Raw genomic sequence first — 26,747 nt, 5'->3', positions numbered from 1 at the left:
GGAGCTAAGTATAGATGGATTTTTGTAAGGACCTCTTGCTCAAAGTGGTTTCTCAACACAGTTATTGCCGTAGAAGATATTCTGCATTCTAGGTATTCTTTAGGTTATTTGATTTCTCCTTCTTAAAAATAATCCACGTTAAGTCATAATAATTACTAAGTAATAGAAAATCTGCCAAAGTACTGATAAAAAAGCAAAAGCATCTGGATAGTCCCATCAAACACTTTGCAAGAGAAGGAAATATTGAACACATGAAAAAGTATGGGGTGACCACAGGTGGTCAAAACAATTGGCAGATTCAAGGTGTGAGGTCCATAATGTATATTTCTAATAATTGATGCTAAATTACATCCTAGGTTCTCAGGCAAGTGAATCTAGTCACCGACTTTAAAAATATATATATAAATCCATAATACTTAGTGAAGCTCCCTATGATTTTATCTTCAGGATAGTAGTATTAAGTAGTATTCTCATTTTATAGATAATGAAGCAACACTGGGATGGGTTAAACGACGTGCTGTAAGCTATATTCAATGCATAGGACTGAATCTGCATTTAAATCTAAGTCTCCTGAGACCCAGCTTATTGTACTACAAGATAACATTTCACTGTCTGCCCCACATTAGAGTACTTCCCTTGGATTTACATTGAAGACAGGTCTGACCCACTACGTTGTGAGTCACAGCTCTTATTCTCCTAAGTCTTAAGCCAGTATACACTTGAACACATACATCAGTCTCTCCAGAGCTGAAAACATCTACAGTCTTTACCAGCTTACTTTCAGACATCAATGTTTGAGAAAAGAGGGCAACAGAGCAGTTAGAAAAATGGAACGCTGAATCTTGAAACAGTTTAAATGTGTCAAACACATCCTGTGGATTATATCCTGTGAGTTGCTGTCAGCATCCCATGTTTCATAGAATACTAATTAATGCTGCATTAAAATGTTCTATTTAAAAGACTTAACCATAAATACTTTACATTTTCTGATGACCGCTAAAATAAGATTGTGGTGTATAGTAAATTATTACTTTAAAAGAAGAAACATTTATAGTATTTTAGAGAGCACGGTGAAGCAAAATAAAAAAGCAACAGTAGGTCATCTAGCACTTGCAATAACTAGATAAAAGAGCAACAATTAATCTTCAGTATTTAAAGGTTTTAATCCTCAGAAAAAGAACAGCTGTGATAATCAAAATGAGATCAGTTTACCATAAGCCAAAATAAGTTCATGATAAAATACTATCTGAATCCAATTACTCCCCCTGTCATATAACATCATGCAGGGCAGGAACAAGGCTCCCTTCCTGTTTATCCTGAGTTTCCTTTTCAGAGTGCATAAATCAGTATTTACTCAACTTCTTTAGTATTTCTTTTCTTGTTTTCCAACAACCCCTTTAGCCTCCTGAAATAAAAAAGTAATGCAGATCACTATGTAGCAATCAGAAGTTATCCTCCATCCTAGCTACAGATTTACTCTTCCTAATCATCTCAGGTACATATGAAGCACCCCCCTTGCTCCCATGGCTCCACAGACCACAGGTGTGAAACTTCTACTGCAATTTTTTTTTCCCCAAGTCTTCTGGTTGGCTCCATTTGCAATTTCAGGTTTATCAGATTCTGCAGATAGGTCGTAACTCTTCCCACCAACCCTCTCCCAGATCCAGAAGAAGCTGAGGCACTGGTCCAAGATTTCCAGAGGCATCACAGCCCAGATAGCATGCCAACAATCTGTGCACACACAGTGAGTACAGCTGAAGCACTAAGAATGTGTGGGACTTGATGCACAGGCAATATGGAGCACATATGTACATATTTCCATCCTAAATCCTACATAATACACCCCAGATTTTTTCCTCTTTTTTCTATCCTGCATAAAGTTGGAATACATTGTTGAACATCAAATGGACCTCAGCATTTATTATAAACTAATTCCCTTTGATACATTTAACATTTACTTTCAAAGGCATTTGATAACAGGCTATACCTTCTACACATTTACAGCTTCCATATCCATATCTTTGTCTGGAAACAGAATGAGGTGACAGTGCACTGCCCAAGTTTTAAACTACAAGTTTTCCATCTTGTTCAAGCTCAAAAATGCAGTTCTCCCATGGCCATTGCTGACATTCCTACTGACTTGCAAGCTAGGCAAGTGAATTAAGCTAATTAACTAACTCAGGCTAACTATCTCACAGAGACGCTTTTGGTTCTCAGATTTATTTTTTCTAAATAAGCAACCCCTTCCTTTTCCGGTGCAGAACAGATTTTTTTTTGTCGTACTATATGGATTGTTGAAGGATCACTCTGAAAAACTCTTTTGCCAACAAAATCCAAACAAGCTAAAATTCTAGAAGCCATGTGAAAATGTTCATCATCACATACACTGTTTCTTTAGCTAAGGCAAGTAGAAAGGAGAAGTAAGATAACGTAATTTGATAGCACTGCTAACTACACAAGCTACAACGTGATAGAAAACAAGCCGTAACTATGTGATTTCCTTGATATACTTTTCTAAGATGTCCAACAACGAACCAGAATAGAGAACGTCACATGCGTTCCTAAAAGCCTATGATTAGAAGTTCTGACTACTTCTACTGAAAATTGTAGTACAGGAGTCTTTGCCACTTCAACCTTGTTTCTTTAGTATTTTGAGTAGAAGAGCACTTTCCTATTGTGCTGGAAACTTTCTGAAAGTTTCTGAAAGTAATTTTATTAATGTCAGCATAATCACAAGTATTTTATATTTTCCCAGTTACATGGTTTCACCTAAAGTTTGTTCAGAGTGACTTTCTTTGCATGTTTTACTACTTTGGTAGAGTATTAAGATCAAATGAACACATGGAAACAGATTCTGGTTTTGAATTATGGCACTGGAAATGCAGACCAAGGCTCCGCAGGCTACAATAAATTTAATATAGATCTACATTATGGTAACAGAACAGAAAGTAACCTTTGGCTTCCTCAACACGTTTTTCCCAATCTGTACTCATCTTGTAAGTCAGTTGCTTGTAACTGTGGTAGCAGCTTATATAGGAAACTTTATTAACAAGTAGGGCTTAGATTACAAATGTTCACAGTTCAGGAAACTAAATATTATTCCACATGAATGATTCTAACATGGGCTTTTTACTACCCTTTCAACGTGCACAAAGCAAAAGCTATTTCCCCTTTTCCAACAACAGTATTTTCCTGACACCTGCGTCTCCTCAAAATATGACACTATATTTGCAGTGAATTGCTGGCTGAACACTCCTTGTTCAGCCAGCAAATAAATGAAAAGTATAATCTTTCATAAGGATGAAGGAACACGTTAAATACAGGGAAAAAATGACAGTAAAAAACTACCTCTAAAAAATGAAATGTGCTTACGTATTGTTTTATGTAATACCTAATTCTTTCTAAACAGACCGCACTGAGCCCAATTCTTCCCCAAAGTGAAATCCACAAAATGTAATTAATACCAGGTTCAGAAAGCAAGACACACACACAAAAAAAATCACATCTGAGACAAAAATCAAATTTCGTTTTCATTCTTTGGTCATGCACAAGGATTACTTATTTTCAAGAAGGCATATTACAAGAACAGAAAGAAATCAGACTATAGTAGACAGTGTCCAGGTTATTATGAACATACGGCTAATAATTTCAGAAGCACACTGTCTGGTATGCATATTATATGCAGAGCTATGATAGGGAAGAAAGTATGAGATACAGAATACAGAAAATAAACAAAACACATTAAGATTGAAGTCAGTAAAAACTTAAGCATACATCTGAATTATGTCCAGCACAGTTGCTACAATGTTCAGCGTCTTGCAGTAGAGAACTGGTTACAATGCATTTCTAGTAAATTCATACAAAAGCATTTTTCAAAGACAAAACTTGAAGAGAACAGACCAAAGCTGACATGATGGTGCTTTTAGACTGATTTTATTAATATTTATGAAATACACAAAATTATATCATATAGAATGCATACGAAAATAGCTCTGTAAAATTAGAAGCTACACCAAAATCTACTTTTTCATAAGTTGGTGTATCAAATTGACCTTATTCTAAATGAATATATTCAAGTGAATAGCAGTTAAATGAGAATCTTACATAATTTATGAGTGATTACTAAAAGCGATGCATTAGGGCTCCTGAGGATTATGTAATTTTTAAAATAATTTTATTTATTGCACAGAGATTTAATAGAGCTTTAAAAGTTGTACCTCTGCCAAAAACAAACACATATTAACCTGCAACTCTCAGTAGCACGATGAGCTCATTAAGGCAGCCTTGTTATAGTTGCATACAAGGCTAGAAGTAAAACAAGTCTAGACTCATTAAATGCACAAACATCACCACTGTCATTTTGTTACCAACTCTTTCCCTTTACCTCAAAGGGAAGATCACCTCCATACACCTTTCTTTCCTCTTCAGTTACACACTCCTCTAATCTTTCATTCAACCTGCAAACCAAACCTCGCGTCTCTCGTTTCCATCTCCACATTTTTTATTTTGTTAGCCAAACCATTTGGAATGTCCTCAGTACTCACACTGCATGCCACATACACTACCCATTCACATCCCCATTAGAGATTCATGGGTGTGGGTCCGATACAAGAAATAAAATTCTTAGAAATAGGCCAAAGTAGATCTCTCTGAAGTAGCATCACCCTCTACAGTTTCACAGGGACTCCTCTGTCCTAGTATAGGATGCAGAACCCTCAGGGCAAGAACCAAGTAACTTAAGACCTCAGCAAAAGGAGTTGTGGGAGGAGCTAAACAGACTATAGCATCAGGGAGAATAAATAGGATGTGAACACACTCATCTCAAGGACCTTGCAAAGGTTCCTGGAAGATGTTGAGGTAATTTCTTCACACAGATGCTAGGTGTCATCTCCTGAATCTTCTAATAAAAAAGAAGGATGGACTGGTTGAGGATGTAATAAGCAATGGCAGCCTTAGCTGTGTGTAACCATGAAACAATAGAGTAATGAAGCATCGATAAGATCTATTGACTGTATCAACAGGAACACAGCCAGTATATCTACACCACAGATATCTCCATTATTTAATGCTCGTGGATCACACTTGGGCCTCTTTGGTGGTCTGAATATAAGACAGAACTGCTGATAGCTCAGCAAAGAGCCTTTAGGATGTTCAGGATCTGAAGCGGCTGATACGGGAGGAGAAGCTGAGGGACAGGGACTTTTTCAGACAGAAGAGAGACCAAGTAGCCACTCAGTACCTATGGAGAGGTGACTGAGACTATATAGTAGGCTCTGTACGGTGGTACGTAACAGGACAATGAGAAATTTGGGGCATAACTTGAAACAAAACAGGTACTGACTAAACCTAAGGAAAACATTCTTCCTTATCCCCCAAACATCTCTCAGGGTATACAAACTTCATTCTTTTGAGATTAAATTAAAACCAAAAGATGTGTCACTAACGAGCAGCAGTCCACTGTATCACACCAGGGAAAATCCAAAGTACTCCTCTTTCTCCAAAATGAATTTAAAGTGAGTCCTACGTAACTAGTACCCACTAGTTTGCTCTATGCACATAGTTGTATTGTGCCACACTACTTGCTAATGTAGACATTGCTATCTTAAGAGTTAAGATTTTTCATTTCAGAAGAGGAAAAGGAACCCTAGCATATAAACCCTGACTTACTTTTTCAGGCTGACAAATTTGGTCCAAGGATAGAAATGCAGGTTAGCTGCTTGCAAGACTAGATCTATACACTGCCAAAAAGTGCAACACACAGCTTCGATATGAAAGCCTTCCTAAACTGTGCTCCTTGACTACAGTTATGTAGAAGCCCTCATGACCTTTTTTATGGTTCCTGCACATTTGGGAAGGCAAGATGAACAAGCATTTTGTTCAGCTCAGATCATCTTGCATTGGATTCTAAATGGCAGATAAGAGCAGTAAGGAAATCTGAAGTGCAAGTCCACATCAAAGAAGTCAGATGACAGTTCATTCAATTTTTAAACTTTTTCAGTACTCTCAATGCATAATGGTACGGTTTGATAAGGAGGAATTATTTGAGACCGTGAGACCTTACTTAAAAATGCAGTCTACACAAGTGCACATTCCACCAAGATGCCAGTTGATCTTGGCAAACATTGTCATTTTCTGATCAGAAGCCCACATAGTATTTCCGAAAATTTCTACAAAAGGAAAATGGCTGCAACTGCAAAGAAAGCCATCTCCACATACATACGGGAAATTTAATCCTTTTTAACAGAAAAAGAACTGCAGAGGAAGCAATATCTCTGATACATTAACCTAACCACACAGACAAGATACCTCTTGTGCACTTAGTGTTTTTATTCTCTAAATAGTTGGGCACTGAGGCTGATTGTGCTCATGGAACTTACTAAGTGGGAAGGAAGACAAAGGCCTGGCTACCAGCATCTGCTGAACGTGGAATATTAGAAGATCTCAGGAGAGAATCTGCAGAGTGTATACAGTGCATGAGGCTCTCCTTATCAAACCATACACTTTACAGAAGCAACTGGACATAGAATACCCCAGACAAAAACCACTTAAACTGTCGTAGGTGTTTCCTTTTTAAAGATGCTAGAAGACTAAGCCTGCATCAGAAAACCATGTAGATCAATGTAAACAGTACTTTTATAAGAAAAAAGTAACAGCAAAAAACTAGCTAGTGTGTAACACTAGCTTTAAGTCGTACTGAAAAAAAATAAAAAAAAAATACAAGTGCCGAGTCTTCAAAGAGTTTCAGCCTGGGTATTGAATTGGATCATTCTCCACCTACTGCTACCACAGGGAAGAAAAAAAAGAAAAAACTAGCTAGTCAGCTGACTGCCACATCTACTCTAAGGCTATCCTCCTTTAGAAAACTTAAACACAAGAACTTACCAATAGCCTTTGTGTAATGTCTGGCTCCAAGTAGCAGCTCTGGAGCTCTGTACCAGAACGTCACCACAACTGGATCCAAGTCTGCCAACGGCTTCAAAGGTGAATTGAACAATCTAGCAAAGCCCATATCAGCTAGGAAAGACAAAACAAAACAACAAGAAAAAAATCTTACTCCAAATAGCAAGCCAGAATTAAACACTGCAAGAAAACTATTAGGACTAAAATTCAAAATTGTTAAAATCCACAAATCCAAGTTTCTAAGTAATCAACAAATCACTCATCTTAGGTTACATTTCATTTACTTCCTTTATAAGACTAGGAAGGATAACATGCAAGTGTTTCCATCAGGATACTGTTAAACTATAAATAATACAGATACTCTCTTATTTAAATAAATCCGTAACAGAAGCATAAGATAAGGAATTGGTAATGCTTATAGAATCAGATAATATCTCAAGTTGGAAGAGACCTACAAGAACCACTGATTCTAACTCTGGGCTCCACACAGGACCAATATTCAAATCCTGTGTTTAAGTGTTGCCCCAATGCTCCTTGAACTCTATCAGCTTGGAGCTGTGCCTACTGCCCTGGGCAGCCTGTTCCATTCCACTACCCTCTGGTAAAGATCCTTTCCCTAACCCCCAAGCTGACCCTCCCCTGGACACAGCCCCATGCCATCCCCTCATGCCCTGTTGCTGTCACCATAGAGGTGACAGAGCTCAGCACAGTCCCTCCACTCCCCTCCATCTACTCTTTCAGCTAAGTAGTGGAGTTGAAGATAAAGTGAGATAATCACAAAGTGGGCGATGTAGATGAAATAACAGCTATTGTGAAAAGCAGGGTCAGAAAAGTTTTGAGATGCAAATCCAAAAGGAGTAGAGTAGGGTACACGAGACTTAGAGGCCTTTCTCTTCCATTTTTATATACAAAATTGAGCAAAGCATTGAAATGACAGCTCATGTGACTGCTATACGTTTATCTAAAGTACAAAAACAAAATGATTGTGGTATAGATTGTTTTGCATTCTTCTCCTTCAGAGAAGGAGAGTAAATAGTCATTTTTGAAATTTGCTATTGTGTGCTGTTACAGAGGTGTATTTTAAATGTATGCATTGATTTCATATACATCAAAAATCTTCTTCAAAAACAAGTTTGTAAGTAACATTAAGAAATGCCAGAAAAAAAAGAACAAAACCTGGATGTGTATTCAAAAAATCACATCTTATCCAAATCTGTGATTTATCTTCCATCCAAGTTTTGTCTCTTCCAAAGTTACAAAATGTCATATTTTTCTTGCAGTCACCCATACTAGTACAAACATATGAATAGAAACTGGCTAACTGATCATTTTCAAATGCAACAACAACAGAAATGAGGCTCCTCCTTTGTGTTTCCTACCTTGATGGCCAAAAAGCTTTTGCATAAGAAAGCTGCAGACCTCTGCAAACACGTGTGCTGATGATAACAACAAAAATAGTAAACGTACTGTATTTGTTTTTAAGTAACAATGCTACACCAACTAATCTTAGCTGAGCAATGAATTTTTTTTCAAAACATTTACCTATTTTGACTCTTCCTCTTTCAGGACCTTCACCCATTACCAGGATGTTTGCTGGTTTCTGGAAAACCAAAAGCAGAACATTTAATTGACTAACTTCTAATGATTGCTTTTAGGAAAAATAAAAATATCTACATTTATTTTGTTAAAACAGTCATTTTTTAAAATAAAGTATCCTTACACAGCTACAATTACCAGACATTTGTTTTGCCAACATTTGGTTTTAATGCCTAGTTGCCAATTTCACAATCCAAAAAAATTGTAAAATACTTTGACATTTCACAATGAGAATTGTAATCTTTTATTGCGTTTGCATTCCCATTTTTGGGAACGTTCACATTCATTAGTGAGATTTTCTTCCACTGGAAAACATCATACTAGGTTATGTTTACAATATACATAAAAAATCTGGCAAGAACTACTCTTGCCAGTAGAGCTTATAAAAAACTATGTCAAATATTAGTATGCAAAAGTAGGGTCAAGAGTTGCTTTTGTAACATATGAGACTTTTAGAACTATGATTGGTTTTTGTGTATAAATGCTAAAAACTATGTCTGCAAAAACAATTTTTTTCCACAAAGTAAGTTGATTTTATGCTATAGTAATTTACATAAAAGAGGAATATGTACAGAGAATTACATCACAAGCTTTTTTGCAATATACATGGAATCTCTACAAGAAGGAAAAATCCTTATAGGCATTTTATGAGTCTACAGTTGTTCCCAACAAGCTGTTTGTGAACATCATATAAAATCTGCGCATGACATCACTGCAATTGTTTGGCAATTAGATCTAGGTTCTCTCACACATCAATAGGCATTCCTTGGAAGCTTTTGCCCCATTGTTTTAACAGCTGCAAAATAAAACTGAACAAGATTGAAAACATTAAGTGATTTGTATGAAGAGATACATAAACTTTCAAAACAGAACTTCTGGAAGGTTTTCATCCAAACATTAATTATATTTTAATACACTATTCACAGTCCCCAGTGCCTGAAAAGGTCTGCCCAAACAGGATTTGTTAAGAATCAGAGACATCAGAATCTCACTTCTTGATTTCTAACACTTGCTATTATCTAACTGAAAAAATACACTCAAACTACAGTTGTAAGTTTGGCTTAAAGTTGCAGTTAATTATTACATTTATCAAATCTTTGTTTCTTTACATTTTTCCTTTCTTTCCCCTTTCCCATTCCTCCCCCCAGCAGATAAAATAAAAACCACACCAAACACCACTACTTCAGCTATTCATTCTTCTTACTATCTGACCCAATTAAGTAGTTTCCCCCTTCCTACCATTGCCAAGTGCTAGATATTGCTTCTTTCCTGACTCCAGCCATGGTTTCTCTTTCCCATCTCTAACTGTTCCAGGTGCTACTGCCTCTCTTTCAGTCCTCAGCACTTTAGAAATGAGCACCATCTCCTGCATTACTTTTTTTTTTTTTTTTTTTTCCTCTTTTTAAATCTCAGAATACTTCCCTTTTTTTTTTTTTTTTTTTATTCCCCACTATATCTTCAGAAACCACTGAGAAGGGAAAATATGCTCCCTTCTTAGGGAAGGCCATAGCAGTTCAATTAATTGTAAGTTAAAACTCTTCAAATCTACCACGAAAAAGAGCTACTCATTAGGCACTTCATTCCTTAAGTTGATTAATACTAAAAGATCACCAATTCCTCAATGTTAGTAAATTAATAATGATGCCAATTTTAAAATGTAAGAAAGGGTTTCTACCAACTGATCTTAGTCAACTGTCATCTGCAATCCAGGACAAACATTATACTTGCTCTAAAGAAATATTTAAAGATAATGAAATGTGCACTTCAAGGCAATGGTACTACACTAAGCTGAGTATCCTGAAGAGCAGAACAATCATCTTCTACTTATTCAGAAACTAGGCAGCTAGAGAAGCGCATAAGGTAGCATATCATTTTATCATAAATGATATAGATAAATCGCCCCAATCAGAACAGCAACAGTTCAGTTTCCTCATCAGAATTCTTCCTTCTGCTCAGCAACCTTGATTGAGACTTGAGTACAAATTAAAATTACTTATATAGATCTTCAGATTCGGGATTGGGTTTTATGCACTACAAAATGCATTTAGTTGTCAAGTGAACAGAACTGATAAAAAAGTAATTACTGCACTGATTTCTCTGTTAGTTCTTTTCTGCGCAGAAGAACTATGTTGTTGGAAATAAACTGTGTAATATCAGAAGTTGTGCTAAGATAGAAGTTAAAATCTAAGCAGATAAAGCAGGATTCTCAAAACAATTCACAAGACTTGTATTTTATCTTTAATATTACAAGATTCTTCAAGCAGCACTTTCTACATATTAATTTCATCTGCTGACATAAAACTCAATAATCACAGAATAGCTGAGTTGAGAAAGGACCTCAGGACACTGCCAAGTCCAACCTTCTCAGCTATAAGCCAGGTCAGCTACAGCAGGTTGCTCAGGCCTGCAGCCAGATGGTTTTGGAGCTTCTTCTATGAAGCAGCCTCCACGCTCTCCAGGCAACCTGTGTGAGTCTTCAGCTACCCTTACAGTAATGTAGTTTACAGTCACTGCCTTTTGTAGTGTCACTGGACAGCTCAATTTTAATTCTTCTTACCACACCAGTAAGATCCCACCTGAGCCTCCTCTGCTTGAAACTGAACAGACTCAGTTCCTTCAGTCTAAGGAGGACAGTCCAGCCCCAAAATAGCTTACTGGCTCTATCTATACTAGTGATATGCCACCTTAGAATCCATAGAAGCAAATAACTTGTCCATTTATGTATTTCAAAGTGTTTTGAAAAGATGGTTTTGAAAAGATGTGATTCAATTCCAAATTCCAAATTTAAATCTGTACTTATATTTAACCCACTGCCAATCAAAATCATGTTAGGGCAGCCAACAGAGAAACATGCTCATTTATAAAGTTGTCTAATTACATATTCATTATCTCTTGAGAATCATTCTTTCTCAGGGGGAAAACGGGAACAGAGAAGGAATAAAGCATGCAGCAATTGAAAACTTAGCCTTATTCCCCCAGGAGCAAGCACGTCTCTTAAGGCATCACCGGCAAGCTTGAGATGTCACACATTTCATGTCTCATGCAACTGTAGCTCCTCAAAGGGAGCAGAGGGGCAGCAGCAGGACTCAAGCAAAGGGCACAGAGTTGTGACAGCTGACGGTCAGCTTGGGTGTTAGGGAAAGGTTTTTCACACCAGAAGGTGGTCAGGCACTGGAACAGGCTCCCAAGGGCAGTGGGCACAGCCCCAGACTGCTGGAGTTCAGGGAGCACTGGGGCAGCACCCTGAATCATAGGGTTTGAATTCTGGGTGGTCCTGCATAGAGCCCAGAGCTAGACTCGTTGGTCTCTGTGGGTCCTTTTCAACTCAGGATATTCTGAGATTGTATGAAGAGTGCTCAAAAAAGAAATACCTCTTATTTTATTATGTCAGGGGTATGGCATTAGAGGTTAAACCTTCCTGTGAATATCCGATTACACGTTGCTGCCATGGGAAGGATGGCAGCAGAGGGGCAGTCTGACACAACAGCATCTGATATGGAAGCACAGATGAAGCAAAGGTACATCACTGAATCCCTCCATGAGAAAAAAAGACATTCACTGACACTTGCTGAAAGTTATTGAGGACCAAACATGGATGTGAGCACAGTGAGGTGGTGCATTTCAGCAGTGGTAACAGTGACAGTGGGTCACCTCCACTGGTACAGATTTTGACAACAGCACCACACAGGGTCTTGCTTATTGCCAGTAATGGTGGTGACTGTTGAAAAATAATGTTCTGTAGCTGAGAATTTACTCTATCAAATAGTGTTATTGTACTCTTCGTTTCCTGCTGTAGTTTCCACAGACATAAACAGGAGGCACTGCTTTCAGAGTGACCTACATATGATGTTATGGTTCACATAATTCAGATGCTCACAGGATCCCCACTGGTCTGCAGATCACCATCTCAAAAAGCAGTTTTTGCATTATGGCAGCTTTCCATGAGGTGAGAAGTTCTGGTTCAAACACATTCCTTAAATCAGGAGAACACATCCAAACCTACTTCTTATTTCCCACGCAAGCAAATTAACAGCTTGTTTATCAGCTACAAATAGATAAGAACATCCCAGAGTTCCTTCTGCTAATCAGAGCTGTTCTCTGGTTAGAAAATAATTTTAACTGCATGTACACTGAGCCACACAAAGAGTATCACTATTCTGATAGTTAACACACCTCTCAGAGATGATACAAGATAGCCATTCCTGTGCCCATTAATTTTTATTTTCTAAAATAAACAACTTCAAAGAGCTTAAAATGTATGTTACATGTTTGGTGGACTTTTCATATAATACTTAAACACTGAGAATTAAACCCTCACACATCCCCACCACAACAAAACCAGAGGACTCACTGCAAGCAAACCAACTGGTTCCCTGCTCCTTTCAGTCCCTACATCTAAGTACAGCACCCAGGCAGGGCAGCAGACCTGGTTCTTCAGCTTGGAGATGAGACTGAGGTATTCCAGGGATTTTAATTTGGTGTCAGAGTGCTTCAGGAAAGCAAGTGTGGAACATCGCTGTCATGGTGTAAGGGAGAGGACTGCTAAGGGGAATGCAAACAAGTTCTGCTTTTTGGAGAAGGAAGAATGCATTAGTCTCATCTCTGAGACTAGGAGTTTTATGTGTCAAAATTTTACTCTGAGATAATCACTCAGAAGACTACTTTAGAATTACAGGCTTCTACAACACAGTTACTGGACAAATGCAAACAGAAGTTATAAGGCTAAATACCTCAGGTACATTCTGAGCACTTGAAGGTTATGAGCTCCGCTCAAGTTACTGAAACAAATTTTAGAGCTATGTGATGAAAGACTTCATTTTAGGTGGAAAAAGGCATAAGCAGTGAAGAGAAGGATCAGACACTTCAAGTAAATCATAGTACTGAGAGAACAGAACTTTATTCCAAGAAAGCTAGGAAGCCCTACTCAAAATCATTAACCAACTCCTCCATAAAGGGTGAGGTACTTCAGCAACAGCTCTACCTCTGAATAAGTTACATCCCAGTTTATAAACTCCCTATTTTCCCAAACTCCTCCCTTGCTGTGAGCTCAAAACACCAGCTGCAAAGCAAAGCAAAACTGCTGCCTTTCCACATAATTTGTTGCTATAGGAACAACAGAAACAGTATGAGTTCGAAGTCTCACATTTAAGACCAGCCATAAAATTGAATAGACAAATCCCTGCTGAGCAATACAGTTGAGGTTTGACTGTCTAAAGAGCATTTGCAAAACAAGCAAGGTTGACAGCAACAAGAAACTGGAGCAAAAATCTGAAATATCTGGGGGAAAAAAAAAAAAAGAGCAAGTAGATGACTGTGTTAGTAGATTACTTACAAGTAATAAGCACAGCTAATAGTATTTACTTTTCTGCATCAGTGAGACGGTGGGAATAAAGCAATTAGCAGATCTTGGTGGGAGATAAATGAAAATGTTGGGCGAACAAGTATGTTTTCATAAATAATACAAATATCATAAATGGGACTCACATGGACATCCATAACATCTCAACCAATGGGCTCCTATTTAAATATTTAGATAGGAGATTAGAGGAAAGACTGAAAGAAAACAAACCATCTACAGTCTTCAAAGGGAATAACAGGGCAAAACAGGAACAAGAGCTTAACAATAGATGGCAATACTTCAGTTTTAATGGTTATTGTTATCTCTTTAAGTATAGTGGTGACACTGTTCTTAAGAGATTTGGTGCAGAATTATATTCCTATGAGAAAACCTCCAAAGGGACACAGCACTTTCTATACACCATTCTTTATTGTTTATATCCAAAAAAATGTGTTTCCCTTTTGGAATGCATCACTGGACAAAGAATAATCTGAAATTAGGAGGCTTCTATTGTAAGAGATAATGCAAGTCTTTTATTAATAAAAGCTCTCCACAAAATTAAAGAGATTGGCTTGTGATTAGGTCTTTTCCAGTCTTAATGTAAAAAACCTGCAAATAACAGCACTGATACATAGAATCACAGAATGGCCAGGGTTGGAAGGGACCTCAAGGATCATGAATCTCCAACCCCCCTGCCACAGGCAGGGCCACCAACCTCCTCATTTAATGCTAGACCAGGCTGCCCAGGGCCCCATCCAATCTGGCCTTGAACACCTCCAGGGACGGGGCATCCACAACCTCTCTGGGCATGAGACAAAAAAAAAAAAAAAAAAGCAGCAGTGATTTCAGCTTACTTTTTAGTACACTACTCCACAAATGAAAAGTTCCCAAACAAGATGACACTGTATGGGCACTGCTCACAAGACCAGGGAGTCAGAAATGAAGAGGGAGTTGCTGATTTTTAACAGATATGCAAATAAAACTTTTGCTCTTATCTGCATTTCTGCTCTTAAGCCAATACTATTCAAACTCAGATACTCACTTCAGACAAATCCTGAGTACTGCCACTACTGCTTTTGACAACAAAAGATGCAATTAATGTAGGATTGGGGGGGAAGGAGGATTTCAGTATGTACTGCAAACCTCCAAATTATACCACTTCTAGTTCATTCGCTTCCATAAACTAAAATACATAAAGAAAATGTTTTATCATCACTTCCCTTTCCTTTCTTAGTAAACGATTTGGTCAACATTTTTCTGATACTGAAGCAATAGACAAAAACATAGCATAAAGAGCAAAATATGTAATATGTCTTCACATCTGCTTCCCATTACAACCCCTACATAATGTGAACTCTTATTAGACTGATTATACAGCACCACTTCCAACTCTTTTTTTTCCAGCTAAGTCAATATAAGCTTTAGCATCACCAGAATATTATCTGTGTACGTTTGTAATCCACAGTCTTCTTTCACTATTTCTCTGTGCATTAAAACCACTCTCCTTGCAAAGTATTATCATTAACAAATCCCAGTATGAAATTTTATCATCCCATTAAAATCAATAAGGATTCTATTATCAAATTGAACAAGGCTGAATATAAAATTGAACATCTAGAATATAAAATTGATTGCCTAAAAAGGCAGTAGGATTACAAAAGTTGAAAAATGTTTTAAAATAATAATCAAATGAAATCAAAACTTATTTACATCTGAAGAGGTAAAAAAAAAAAAACACGCAAACTGTGTAAGTATTTGAAAGCATGGGAACCAAAAGAAAACCACAGAAAACTTTTAAAACTAAACTAACTTTAATAGTTCAGAAGTCACTATTTATGGGAAGAGAAAATACAAACAAATGTGGACATATAAAACTTCACAGCTAAGTGCTGTCAGATTTTCTAACTTTAAAATGTTTCAAAGACATACTTGATAATCATCAGAAGAACAGTGACAAGAAAAATATTTTCAAATGTACTCGGAAACATGGAACAAACTTATTTAATGCAAATAAATATTAATATGCTAATAATAAATGTGCTAGCACAATTCTTTTTATCTACAGTCTTGCTCCTTATAAAAATAGTTTTGGAGTGAAATCTATACAGAAATGAAAAGTGTGGAGGTGTATGCCACTATCCAACAACAATAAGAAAAAACTTGCACATAATTTTAAGAGACAGAAATTATATTCCATCATAAACAATGGCATCAGAGAAGAATGTTAGGGATTTATTTCATAGCTGATGAAAGGATATGACCAAAATAATCATTAATTTCACATACCAGAAATTCTAGTAGCAACAAGAAGCATAGAATTAATCTTGAGCTCTGGGACTTGCAGTGAAATGAGTTACTGCAAGAAACAAACTCTGTAGAAGATACCCAAAATATTTCTTTGGAATGTCTTAGATAAAGATTTTGGTTAAACACATTCCTTAACTCTATCCATCTGGTGTTGAAGGGGGGAAGTTTACTGCTTTCATATCAAAGCCAGCTATCAAAGAAGTATTTTTGTGTTTATATATTCTTGCAAAAATCCTCAACGCAAAGGAAAGTGGAAACGCTAAAACCATGTCCAGATCTTCACATACTAAAAAGAATAAATAATTATTTACACCACAAGCAACAGCAAAGAGGGAATTACACAGGCTTAAATACCAACTGATTCAAACCATCACAGGACTCTGGATACTTACCCAGAGCATCATACAAAAAAATCACCCAATACTTTGAGCTACAGGAAACCTCTGAGGGTCATCTGGTTTCAACACTGCCCAAAGAAGGGCCAGCTTCTAAGTTAGAGCTGACTTTGAAGTTGAGTCAGAGGTTACTGAGAGTCACAGCCAAGGGAGCTGCGGTTCTCCATAGATGGAGATTCTTCAGCCTTTCTGAGCAACCTGTGCCCACGTTTGACAACTGCCATGACAAAAAACCCCACAACGTTTCTTATCACTCAACCAAAATGTCTTATTGCAATTTGAGTCTGTCCTCTCCTCCTTCCTCTACATACCTCTTCTGAGGCTTCATTTTCTCTACAACCACCCCTCAAGGCAGCTAAGTCTACACTGACAGCACTGCATGCTGGTAAGTTCAGTGGCCATGCAGGTGCTCACACAGAGCTTTCTGCAGTCCAATTATACTCCCAGTGTACCCTAGCCGTGCAATTGTGCAGCTACACACACAGGGCTGGAAACATGTGCCTGAGATGACAGAGTCAGTCTGGAAGCCCTGCTTGAGGAACACGCCACAAATGTTTTTTACCATGGAAAAGAAAGAGTTCTCATTCTTTTTAACTACTAACTGTAACATAAATGCACACAATCCAGTCCTGTTTAAGTTGCTATACCTTCAGTTACTCTTTAAAATTCCCATCCCTATAATGAAATCAGCATTCAGGTAAAGTAATCATTTCTTAGTTTTTCTTCATAGCTTGGACATTCATGGGAGAGCTTTTTTTTTAGCATATACTTCAACTGACACTAATTCTTTAAACTCACTCCTGTCAGCACTCTCCAGAAATGGCCAAAACATTCCTGCTCCTTAAACAAAATCACTGCTAGAAACAATGGTTTCTAAGGCAATGGCCAGAAAGAATATTTAGTTTATAAACTCAATGTATTTGATCACTGTGACACAAGAAAAAATTATTCACCTAACTCTATTCTGTGGTTAGTCAATGCAGTTACATCACTGGAAAATGTACTGCAAACACTAGGGATTTATGAATTAATAGTAGTCAAAAGAGAAGAATATAATTTTGGGCTACATAGAAGCTCAGAAATGAAACAATCTTCCCTTCGCACCATTTCTCTCAGGTTTCTTATGGCTAATGGTGCATGAAATTACTACAAGACAAAACTGAAAACTCCAGACAACTTTAGATACTGGGCACTGCTTCTATTATAATAATCTGCAAGGTGTACTACTGGTGGTTTCACCTCAATTCATGACAATGCTGTTCAAGTGAAAAAGAATGAACAAAAATTATAATCAAGAGAATGATAAAACATTTGACAGAAATTAAACTTTATGTTGCTACGCAACATTATTCAAAGCATTCTTCTGCTTGTTCTACATAGCACACTTGAACTCAGAAAGTTACTTGCAATCATCAGAAGGACAAAAGAGGGAAGACCGATGGAAACAAAGTAAAATACCATCATAAATGACCAATGAAAAATAAAATGTTATAGAGCAAACGTTCAAAGAATATACTGAATTCACATTGTCCCTGGCATTTTCAACACACTACAGTACATGCTACAGCAAAATTCTCCATACTCAGGAAGCACTTGGGGCCTTGCCCTAGGATCTCGTCTGGGCTCTATGGGAGCAGCAAGCTCAGTATGGGACAAGACTGATTGCTCAATCTCTGCTACCCCACGCCTGCAGATGTGCAGGCCCATCATGCTTATGAACAGAAGAGAGACTCACCTCAAAAGCTGTTTGGCAAAATGTTCTGCTTCCTCTCCTGCAGAGAGGAAATGGATAGAACAAATTCCACTCCGTAGAAGTACACAAGCTGTTCTTTCGTGGCTTCAGGAAATATACCAAATGCTCCCAAATTCTACAATCAAGCCAAGTTAGTGCATCTCCACCATGAAGTCCTTATTAGATATTCTTCACACAATCTTTACTAAGAATAACTACCCAAAGGCAAATAAGCTGAGAAAGCATTTATATGTGAGAAACACTACACATACTAACATTTTCTTTACCTTTTAAAAAGCCTAGGATACATAAGCATGACAGAATATTAACAGAAGCAAATCTATGACTGATATAAGTGTGGGATGAGAATTTAAGAGAAGAAAATAAGATAATGATTTATACCTTCCTCCCCTCTGCTGGAAGTCTTTATTTGTGTTGCTTTGTTTCTATTACAATACCCTGAAAATTAGATCTCATAATTGCTATGCCTGATAATTCTACCAGTTACAGCACTAAATTCCCCTATTGTCAAATTCTGTGTTTCTGTTTGTTTGTATACAACATTCTGACTACTTCTCCTATTTTAGTAGAGTTATTAAGACAGGCAAATGGAGCTTCTGGCCAATCTAAGTACAAATAATTGGCAATGAGACTACTGACACAGTGATAAAACACTTTGTTAATTGCATTTTGCAAAGTATCTTAGCCAGTAAAACTCCAATACCTCCATTCCCCTGGGAGCCTAGTACAGTCAAAGAATTAACAAAGCTTTTCTGACTGCAATAAATATAGTATCAAATGAATAGATATAAAAGTAACCCATTTTCTTTACAAACCTGATTCTGCTTGGATAGCTTAAATTGATTGAATTAGGTTGAAATATTAAAAGTTCTTTAATGGAAATTTCAAAGGAGGGAAAAAATAAGAAGTAGTGTGGTTAGAGTTTTCTTCCAGATGGAGTGGGGGATATAAAAAGCATCCCTTTTTGTCTGCAAATGGACATAGGAATATAGCTTACGGGACAGAACTACAGAATTATTCATTTTATTTCAGCATAGAAAATTTCACTGAAATTTTGAAAAGAAGGGAAAACATTAATATTTTAACAAATACATTTACATCTTAGCAGCATTTCATATTGTTTAATTAACTCTGCCAGCTTTTACATACTCTGCCAGTTTATTACATAGTACAATTCTGCTGCATTACTCTGGATTATTTAACCACTTCTCAGATATGCTGTCTTTCTTTGCTCATAATCTCAAGGAATAAAAGATGAGGATCCATCTTTCTGACCTTCCTTCATACCGAGTCTGAACTGTAGAAGAATCTAATCTTTCGTCAGGTGATTAATTTGCGTGTTTATACTAACAGAATCAATTTTGCCATCAGAAAATAAACTAGGTCAGTGACCTACAACTAACCTCAACCTTCCCATAATCCTTCTCTGAGTACCTTTTTGAAGCAATCCCTTGGCTTCCAGTATCTGCAGGAGTAAGATACAGCCTTATCTTTAAGAAGATGAGCACCAAAGGCCATGTTCTTCAGCAACAGCAACACCTCAAACCCAGTCTTAAATCATCATAGCTAGAGAACACAGCTTCTCCTAGTCTCCCCTGGAGGCTGTCCTAAGGCATCCTTACCTGAACAAGCAGCTACAGAGTTTTAAAGGTAACCAGGAAATATGGAATGCTTGGGGCATGCTACAATTCAGAAAAGGAACTGTTTCACAACATCAGAGTTCATAGGAGGGTGACTGCCTTCATCTTAGGAGCTGACCAGAGACACAAGCTGCACACCTCCATCCATCAAAACCAAGTTTCAGGGGAACTAGTACACTCTGCAAACACCCTGCACTCATGCTCAAAAGGCAATGATAAGATTTGAAGAGGCTGTAAACCTAACAGGAGATAGAGCACAGCATTTTTTGATTCACTGACATTCCAGTATTCAGTACTGGACTTCAGTATTACAAAGTTAGTCAAAGACCAACATGAGACAATGATCCTCTTGAAGCTAAATTAAAACAAGTTAGACAGAAATGACAAAAGATACATTTAGTTTTACGTTACAGTCTTTCTACCTGTGTTCTGTAGCCTGAGATTGATTACCTTTCAGTTTTTAGATACACTCCCATACAAATAAGATTCAGATACATGAAGAAGTGTATGTGCTTGTGTTTATGTTAGGACTTTTTAATGTTTCTCAACAGTAAGTATTTTTAATGCATATGAAGCTCAGAAGAATACTGCACTCTGCTCACTTACATGGTAAATGCTTACATGGAAAATGGAGTCTGAAGTTGAAGTGGGATTTAAGTCACTCATTCCACGGCATGAGGTTCTCTCCTCACTGTCACATTAGCCCAGTTTGACTATAAAGGCCTATGCTGGCACAGTCTGACTGAAGAGTTATGCACTCATAGTTTAAACCAACAGATTCAGAACTATCAGTATCACAAAAATAATTTCAAATCTTCTCAATAAGACAATTCTTCAAGTCAAAGGTCACTTGTGTGAACAGATTTTCTACCAGTTCAACACAGTTTTCTAACAAACTAGGCACAAACCATTTCAGTGCAGCATGCATTTTTGTTTACCACTGTAAACAACTGAAAAATTATAGGTCTAGAAAACTGCTGTTTCAAACATGAGCGAACACTATTTTCACATCAAATTCAAGTAATTTTTTTGTGTATTTACATGGCCATTCCAGTACACATAAAGGGCACCAAGGGTGAAGCACGCTGAACCGATATCTCTTGCTTTGCAAAACCATGAATCCGAGATACATAAGCCAGTATGATAACAGGAGGGAACACAAAGTACAGTGTGCTTTGCAGAAGAAATAGTGACTGTATAGATAGGGCTTGGGGAGTTTGGTGTAAAGGCAGGGCACAGACTTGGGGAACATCACCTTCCAAGCAATTAATTATAAAAATCACAAAATATGCCAAGTTGGAAGGGATCCACAGGGACCATCAAGTCTCACCCCTGGCTCCACACAGGACCACCCAAAATTCAAACCCTACGTTTGAAAGCATTGTTCTAGCAGAACACACTGAGACAATCTCTTCCCTTTGCTAGCTAGTCACATAAAGCAATGGAGATAGCAGGAGCAAGGGAAAGAAACAAAAGAAACGAAGTAAAGCGCAACCATAGGCACAGCTGGTGGAGTCTAAGAAATGGATACATGCAGGAGAAACAAAAATTGGCTCAGAAAACAGATTGAAAACCTGATCTTAGTTCAGGAAAGCACAGTTAAGATTTGGTAAGTCCCTTTTGAAAAAAAAAGTAACGAAGACAACAAATTATCCTTAAAGTCAAGCATTTACCACAGTTACTTACCAGTCATACATACACTAAGAGCTAAGTTTTCTTGACTTGGAAAGGACAAATATTTTGATTTCTCAGTTACCACAGCATTCATGCAGCCTAGTAAATACCGATTTTCAATTGCTTTTTTAAAAACATAGAACAGTTCTTTCTTTGTAGAATGGCATCTCTAATTTGTGTTGTGGTTTCAACGGTTGCAGCCTTTCCAGAGCAAGATGGAAGCAAAGGCCGTAATGCCAGTACACACATTGCACTTGGGCATGAAAACTAGTTCTCACCATCCATAATTTCTTCTATTGCGGTTTCTAGGTTTTACTCAGAACACAACCATCCTGCTTTTCTGCAATATCAAGAGTTTGGTCCTCTTGTACTTGAGTCTATAAATCCGGACTATAAAGTGTTCATAAGACATGTTATTGCTACTGGAAAATGCAAGCTTTCCTCATGCATTTGCTTAAGCAACCAAACACAGCAGTGTTAGTACATTTCAACAGCATAAACAAGATGCAGCCTCTTTAGAAATAGTTTACATATACATCCATTAAGTAGTCACAACTACATTCTTAGTTTTTCCTACTGGCATTTTTGTGTGTAGAATAACACATTTGGAATAGCCTTAGAAACTCATACAGCTAGACAAATTATTTGGGTTAAGTGAAGCATGAGCTGTCAGCATTTCAACTAACATACAGGGAATTACCATGGGCACACTCTTAACATATGGTAGCTTGTTCCTTTTCATGAAGAGATAAAGGTACCTCATACAGCAGGATGTCACTGGTAAAAGCACGCCCACATGCAAGTAGTTGACAGGTTTCTAGTTTGTATTCTCACCTGTACTCACAATAAAATCGTCTCCATCAAGAAGACATGCTTGTGTCTGACCCGCAAGCCTCAAATGAAGAGGCTCTCCAGCTTAGATTCACCATGTGCCTGATGAACAAGCTGCAGCAAAGCAGTGGAAAAATTTCTGCAGAGTAATAATAAGTTTATCTGTTTGCTCCAATTTCTTCCCATGTTGACAAAGTCAATGTAAGATTGACACAATCACACTTTGTCTCATTCGTGAATATTCCATTAAGGCTTCCAGATTATTTATGGCACCTCTCAGCCCCCAAAGTTACAGTAATCCAGGTAAGATGAAGAACGTACTAAAAATACCTGAGAGAGTGAATTGAAATGTTTACAGAAACAACAATAGTTTCATTAAAAGCTACACACTAGCTAGTAAAACACTCATCTTTCTATCCTAAAATTGCATCTTGATTCATGGAAGAAAGAAGAAAAATGTTAGAATAAGCAGAAATAACAGGGAAGAAGCAAAGCATTTCTTAATACTCGTCTTGCAGGAACATACAAGAGTTTTAGGGAAAAAGATATTTAATATTTATTTCACAATATTTACCATGTCAGATGATAAAAGAATGCTTCTCCAATATATTTCTAGTAATTTAATTTTTCATTTTATTATCAAATAAAAACTCAAAAGCAAGTTAACAGATGCTTTCATGAACAAATACTAAATAGCTATTAATATTACTCATCCTCAGCGCAAACCAAAAAGTAGTTCTTGGCACAAAATAAACAAGTGGTGCTTAAATATTTTAGGTAGCCAAATTAAGATAAGGTGTGGGAGTCTTTTGTAAATTAACTTCTTTTCAAATAACACGTGAGCACAAAACAAGAAAATAGTTATCTTAGAAAATTTTAACCTAACATGTTATCAGTTTTATTAACTTGATCACATCTCTGTAGTTATAGACTTTTGTAGTAGTTCTATAGTAAACATCAAAACTCCTCTTATATCTTGGACTGAAATTACTGTAGTGCATCTAATCCTTTGTAGAAGAACTATTATTGACTTGGAGTGTCTATAGAAAGTTTTCAGTAGATACCACTAAAAGGTTTTGAAATCTATCATTAATCCAGGCCATTTCTGCACTGAAATCTATGGCTGAAGATATTCAAACATCTACAAACTCGCTGCACAAAATGACAGCAAGTTTATAAATGGTGATCTGGGATCAGCTTGATACCTCCAAAAAAAGCTGTTGTCCATTTTTACATACATTTGCAATAATACTAAAATATTTCAGGAAAATTAAGTTTTGTGGAGGTTTCTGTTCGACATTCACTCCATAAGGGATTTTTGTGTTAATCTCCAAATATTTTATAATAATTAAACTATTACAGATCAGAACTACAGAACATAGTAATTTATATACGTGACCTTGATTACACTAGTCATTCTTAAAGGCACTAAGTGAAGTGAAAACCTGGATAGCAGAGAAAGATTTAGCACAACTGTGTGCAAAAACGCAGGAAGGCTGTTTTAAGTGCAACAGCCTTAAGAAAGCTGTCCTCAAAGACTTTTATGAGGCAGTCATCACCACTGTTGGATCCACTACCAAATTCAGATAAACAAGACATAGAGACCCTTGATTTTTAATGAATCCATAAGGTTTTCAACTAAGTACAGTAACTTAACTAGATTCTAAAATAAAGGAGGGTCACTGCATCTGGGATGAGTGAGCTTTTCCCTCTACATTGGAGAAAGTAAGCATGCAGAATTCTACCTATGAAAGCCAATGTAATCTCAACGTTGTGAGGGCCAAAGGGAGAAGCAATAATTACTGTCGTGAAAATGAAGAAAGAGGAGTATTTCAGGAAAGTCAAAGCAGAGTCAAGGTTATATGAGTAATGTTGAAGAGGTGGCAAAAGGCAGATCAACAGATAGAGGAACGTGGGCAGAGGAGCAGGAAGTTGGATGCAAATGAAAGATTTGTGTCAAGAAAGAAAACAGAAAAGAAGAGTTGTGAAGAGGGCTGTGTATGCCAAAACCAAAATCTTAAATAGTTCAGAGGTAATTATAATATTTTTCCATTCAACAATTATGCCATTTTTAAAAATGAAAAACAACTTGCACAGGCATGCAGTGGCTATGAAATACCGCCAATACCTGAGAAATGTTCTGTGATTCATGCAAAAAGCATGAGCACGTTAAAAGTATGGCAGGTCAAGCTGTCCTAATTATTCTTATATTTTTAGTTAAAGAGCTCCAAACATATAGTCTACCTTCAAAGATAGACATGATTGTCCTAGTTGCTTCAAAGTTGCCTCAACTTACCAGGAAAAAATTGTGTGTTGTTAGTCATCAAAGCTTATGCTTCACTTTGCTGCTGATGTTGCCAGAGTCAGTCTTTGGTCATTTTCACAAAACACTGAATGTTCTAAAAAGCAAATAAGTTTCCTTGGGATTTTTTTTTTTTTTTTTTTTAATCATTATTGCTGTTCTTTAAACTGCGTAAATAGACCTAAGGACTCAGTTCCTATTCCTCAAAGCCAGACTACTATTCTCAAAAGCCTACTGCATGAGTAGTCATCTCTGAAAAAATTAGCTTTTGGAAAATACCATTAGAGCAGAGCAGTGCTTACAGCAAGTCAATGTCCTTCAACACAAGAGCTCAGAGGGACACAAGAACCTGGGAAGGACAGAACCCAGATAGATTCTTGGCCTAAGTCCTCTGTTTCCAACTCTCTCTCCCATTCTACTGAGGAGATAAGCGAGGGAACAATTGCGTGATGCTGAGCTGCCTGCCAGGTTAAACAACAACATACTCTGTCCTACATTTTGTATGTGCTATGCCGATAAGCTAAAAAGCTTCTCTGTATTGGCAACAACCATTTTGAAAATAGTGAAGTTACAAACTTAGAACAGAGTTAAAGTCCAGGGTACCTTACTGGAGTCAACAGCACTTAAGTATTATTATAATTGGTATTAAGACTTAATACCAATTGAATGACTGGTCATACTAATAAAAATCCAGAAGCTATCCAGTGATTTGACAACTTGAAATCTGATACTAATAAAATGGAAAAGGATACTTGACCCCTATTCCTGAGCACCATTTTTTCCTAACACTGAAGTGGTTCTCACATACTAAATACTAAAGTAGACATGAACTATAGGAAGACTGAGCCCAAAAGGCTGAATCCTTTTGCTATCTCAATATACTAGAACCAGCTTAAAAAAAATAGTCACTGAATGACATTTTAGTTACCAAATGTTATTTTAATGAAATAATCCTCAAAGCCAGTATAAAACAGACAACTGAAAATTAACACAGTATCTGTCCAGTTGTAACAATGACAATCACTGGACAATTTATCTTACTTTTATGGAGCAGCAAGATATCAAAAGACTGAGCATTGTTTTCCGGATAAAAACACGCAGGTAAGCATATTACTCAGTAACTAATACACCCTCGGCTGCCTTGCTATAACTTGTCTACACAACCATACTCTCAGCTTTATTTCAATAGAAAAACTATATTCAAATTACTCAACTACTGCAGCAGGGTTCCAAATTGCATGCACCAAGAAAAACATCTGCAGCAGCTGAAAACAATACCGCCTCTAGCAGACTGCACCATCTCATTGCTGGAGATAATCACCCAGACAGCAGATGATGAATGTGGAGACACTCCTTCACCTGAGCCCCACCTTCACCCACAGTGAGGGCTGTGGCCTGTACTGTGTATTGGGGATGCCACCAACAAAGCGACAAAGCTCCAGTACCTCCCACTGTTGCAGCCGAATGGAGCCCCACTTGGTCCTCAGGTTGTTTAGATTACCTCCAAAAAGCAGTAATGTGATTTAGGCAATCCATTTCAAACACTGACTAAGACTTTTCAAGAGTGCTCTTATGTACACAGCCCTGAGATGAACATGATGAGGATCATTCAACACTCACGTATCTCTACACTGCAGAATAAAGACAACTTTCAGGTCCCCTGATTCACTGCTACCATGAACCTCCTGTATCCAGTTGCAGCTGCTCATGCCCAGGAAGAATGGCTGTGTCTCAAGTTCCCAGGAGACACAGGGACAGACACAACTTCCAAGGACATCCCACATCCCAGAGGCTGCCAGCCACACCAATACATCTGACCACAGTAAAATCAGTAAGAAGTTGTAACAAAATTACACTACTCAGATAATCAGAATTTGGAGCCCACACAATCTAAACACTACATTTTCAAGGCCAGACTGGATGCAGCCCTGAGGAGCCTTATCTGGTGGGAGGCAGCTGTGTCCACAGCTGAGTATTAGAACTAAGTGAGCTTCAGGTCCCTTCCAATTGA

The 26,747-nt window shown here is 37.4% G+C and overlaps 1 protein-coding gene across 2 annotated transcripts in view; it reads right to left on the bottom strand.

Annotated features, from left to right (window-relative positions):
• CDK19 (cyclin dependent kinase 19) overlaps positions 1-26,747 on the bottom strand; it is a 117,317-nt gene that overhangs the window by 26,302 nt on the left and 64,268 nt on the right. For both annotated transcript variants that reach the window (XM_031611115.2, XM_090135888.1), the window contains exons 5-6: positions 8,443-8,500; positions 6,883-7,014 (exon numbers count right to left, since the gene is read on the bottom strand). In XM_031611115.2, the coding sequence (XP_031466975.1) occupies positions 6,883-7,014; positions 8,443-8,500 (190 nt within the window). The remainder of the gene's footprint in view (positions 1-6,882; positions 7,015-8,442; positions 8,501-26,747) is intronic.

The sequence above is a fragment of the Phasianus colchicus genome, chromosome 2 (assembly GCF_987193195.1).
Source record: "Phasianus colchicus chromosome 2, bPhaCol1.hap1.1, whole genome shotgun sequence".
NCBI classification, from domain to species: domain Eukaryota; kingdom Metazoa; phylum Chordata; class Aves; order Galliformes; family Phasianidae; genus Phasianus; species Phasianus colchicus.
This window is presented reverse-complemented; position numbering and strand designations above follow the sequence as displayed.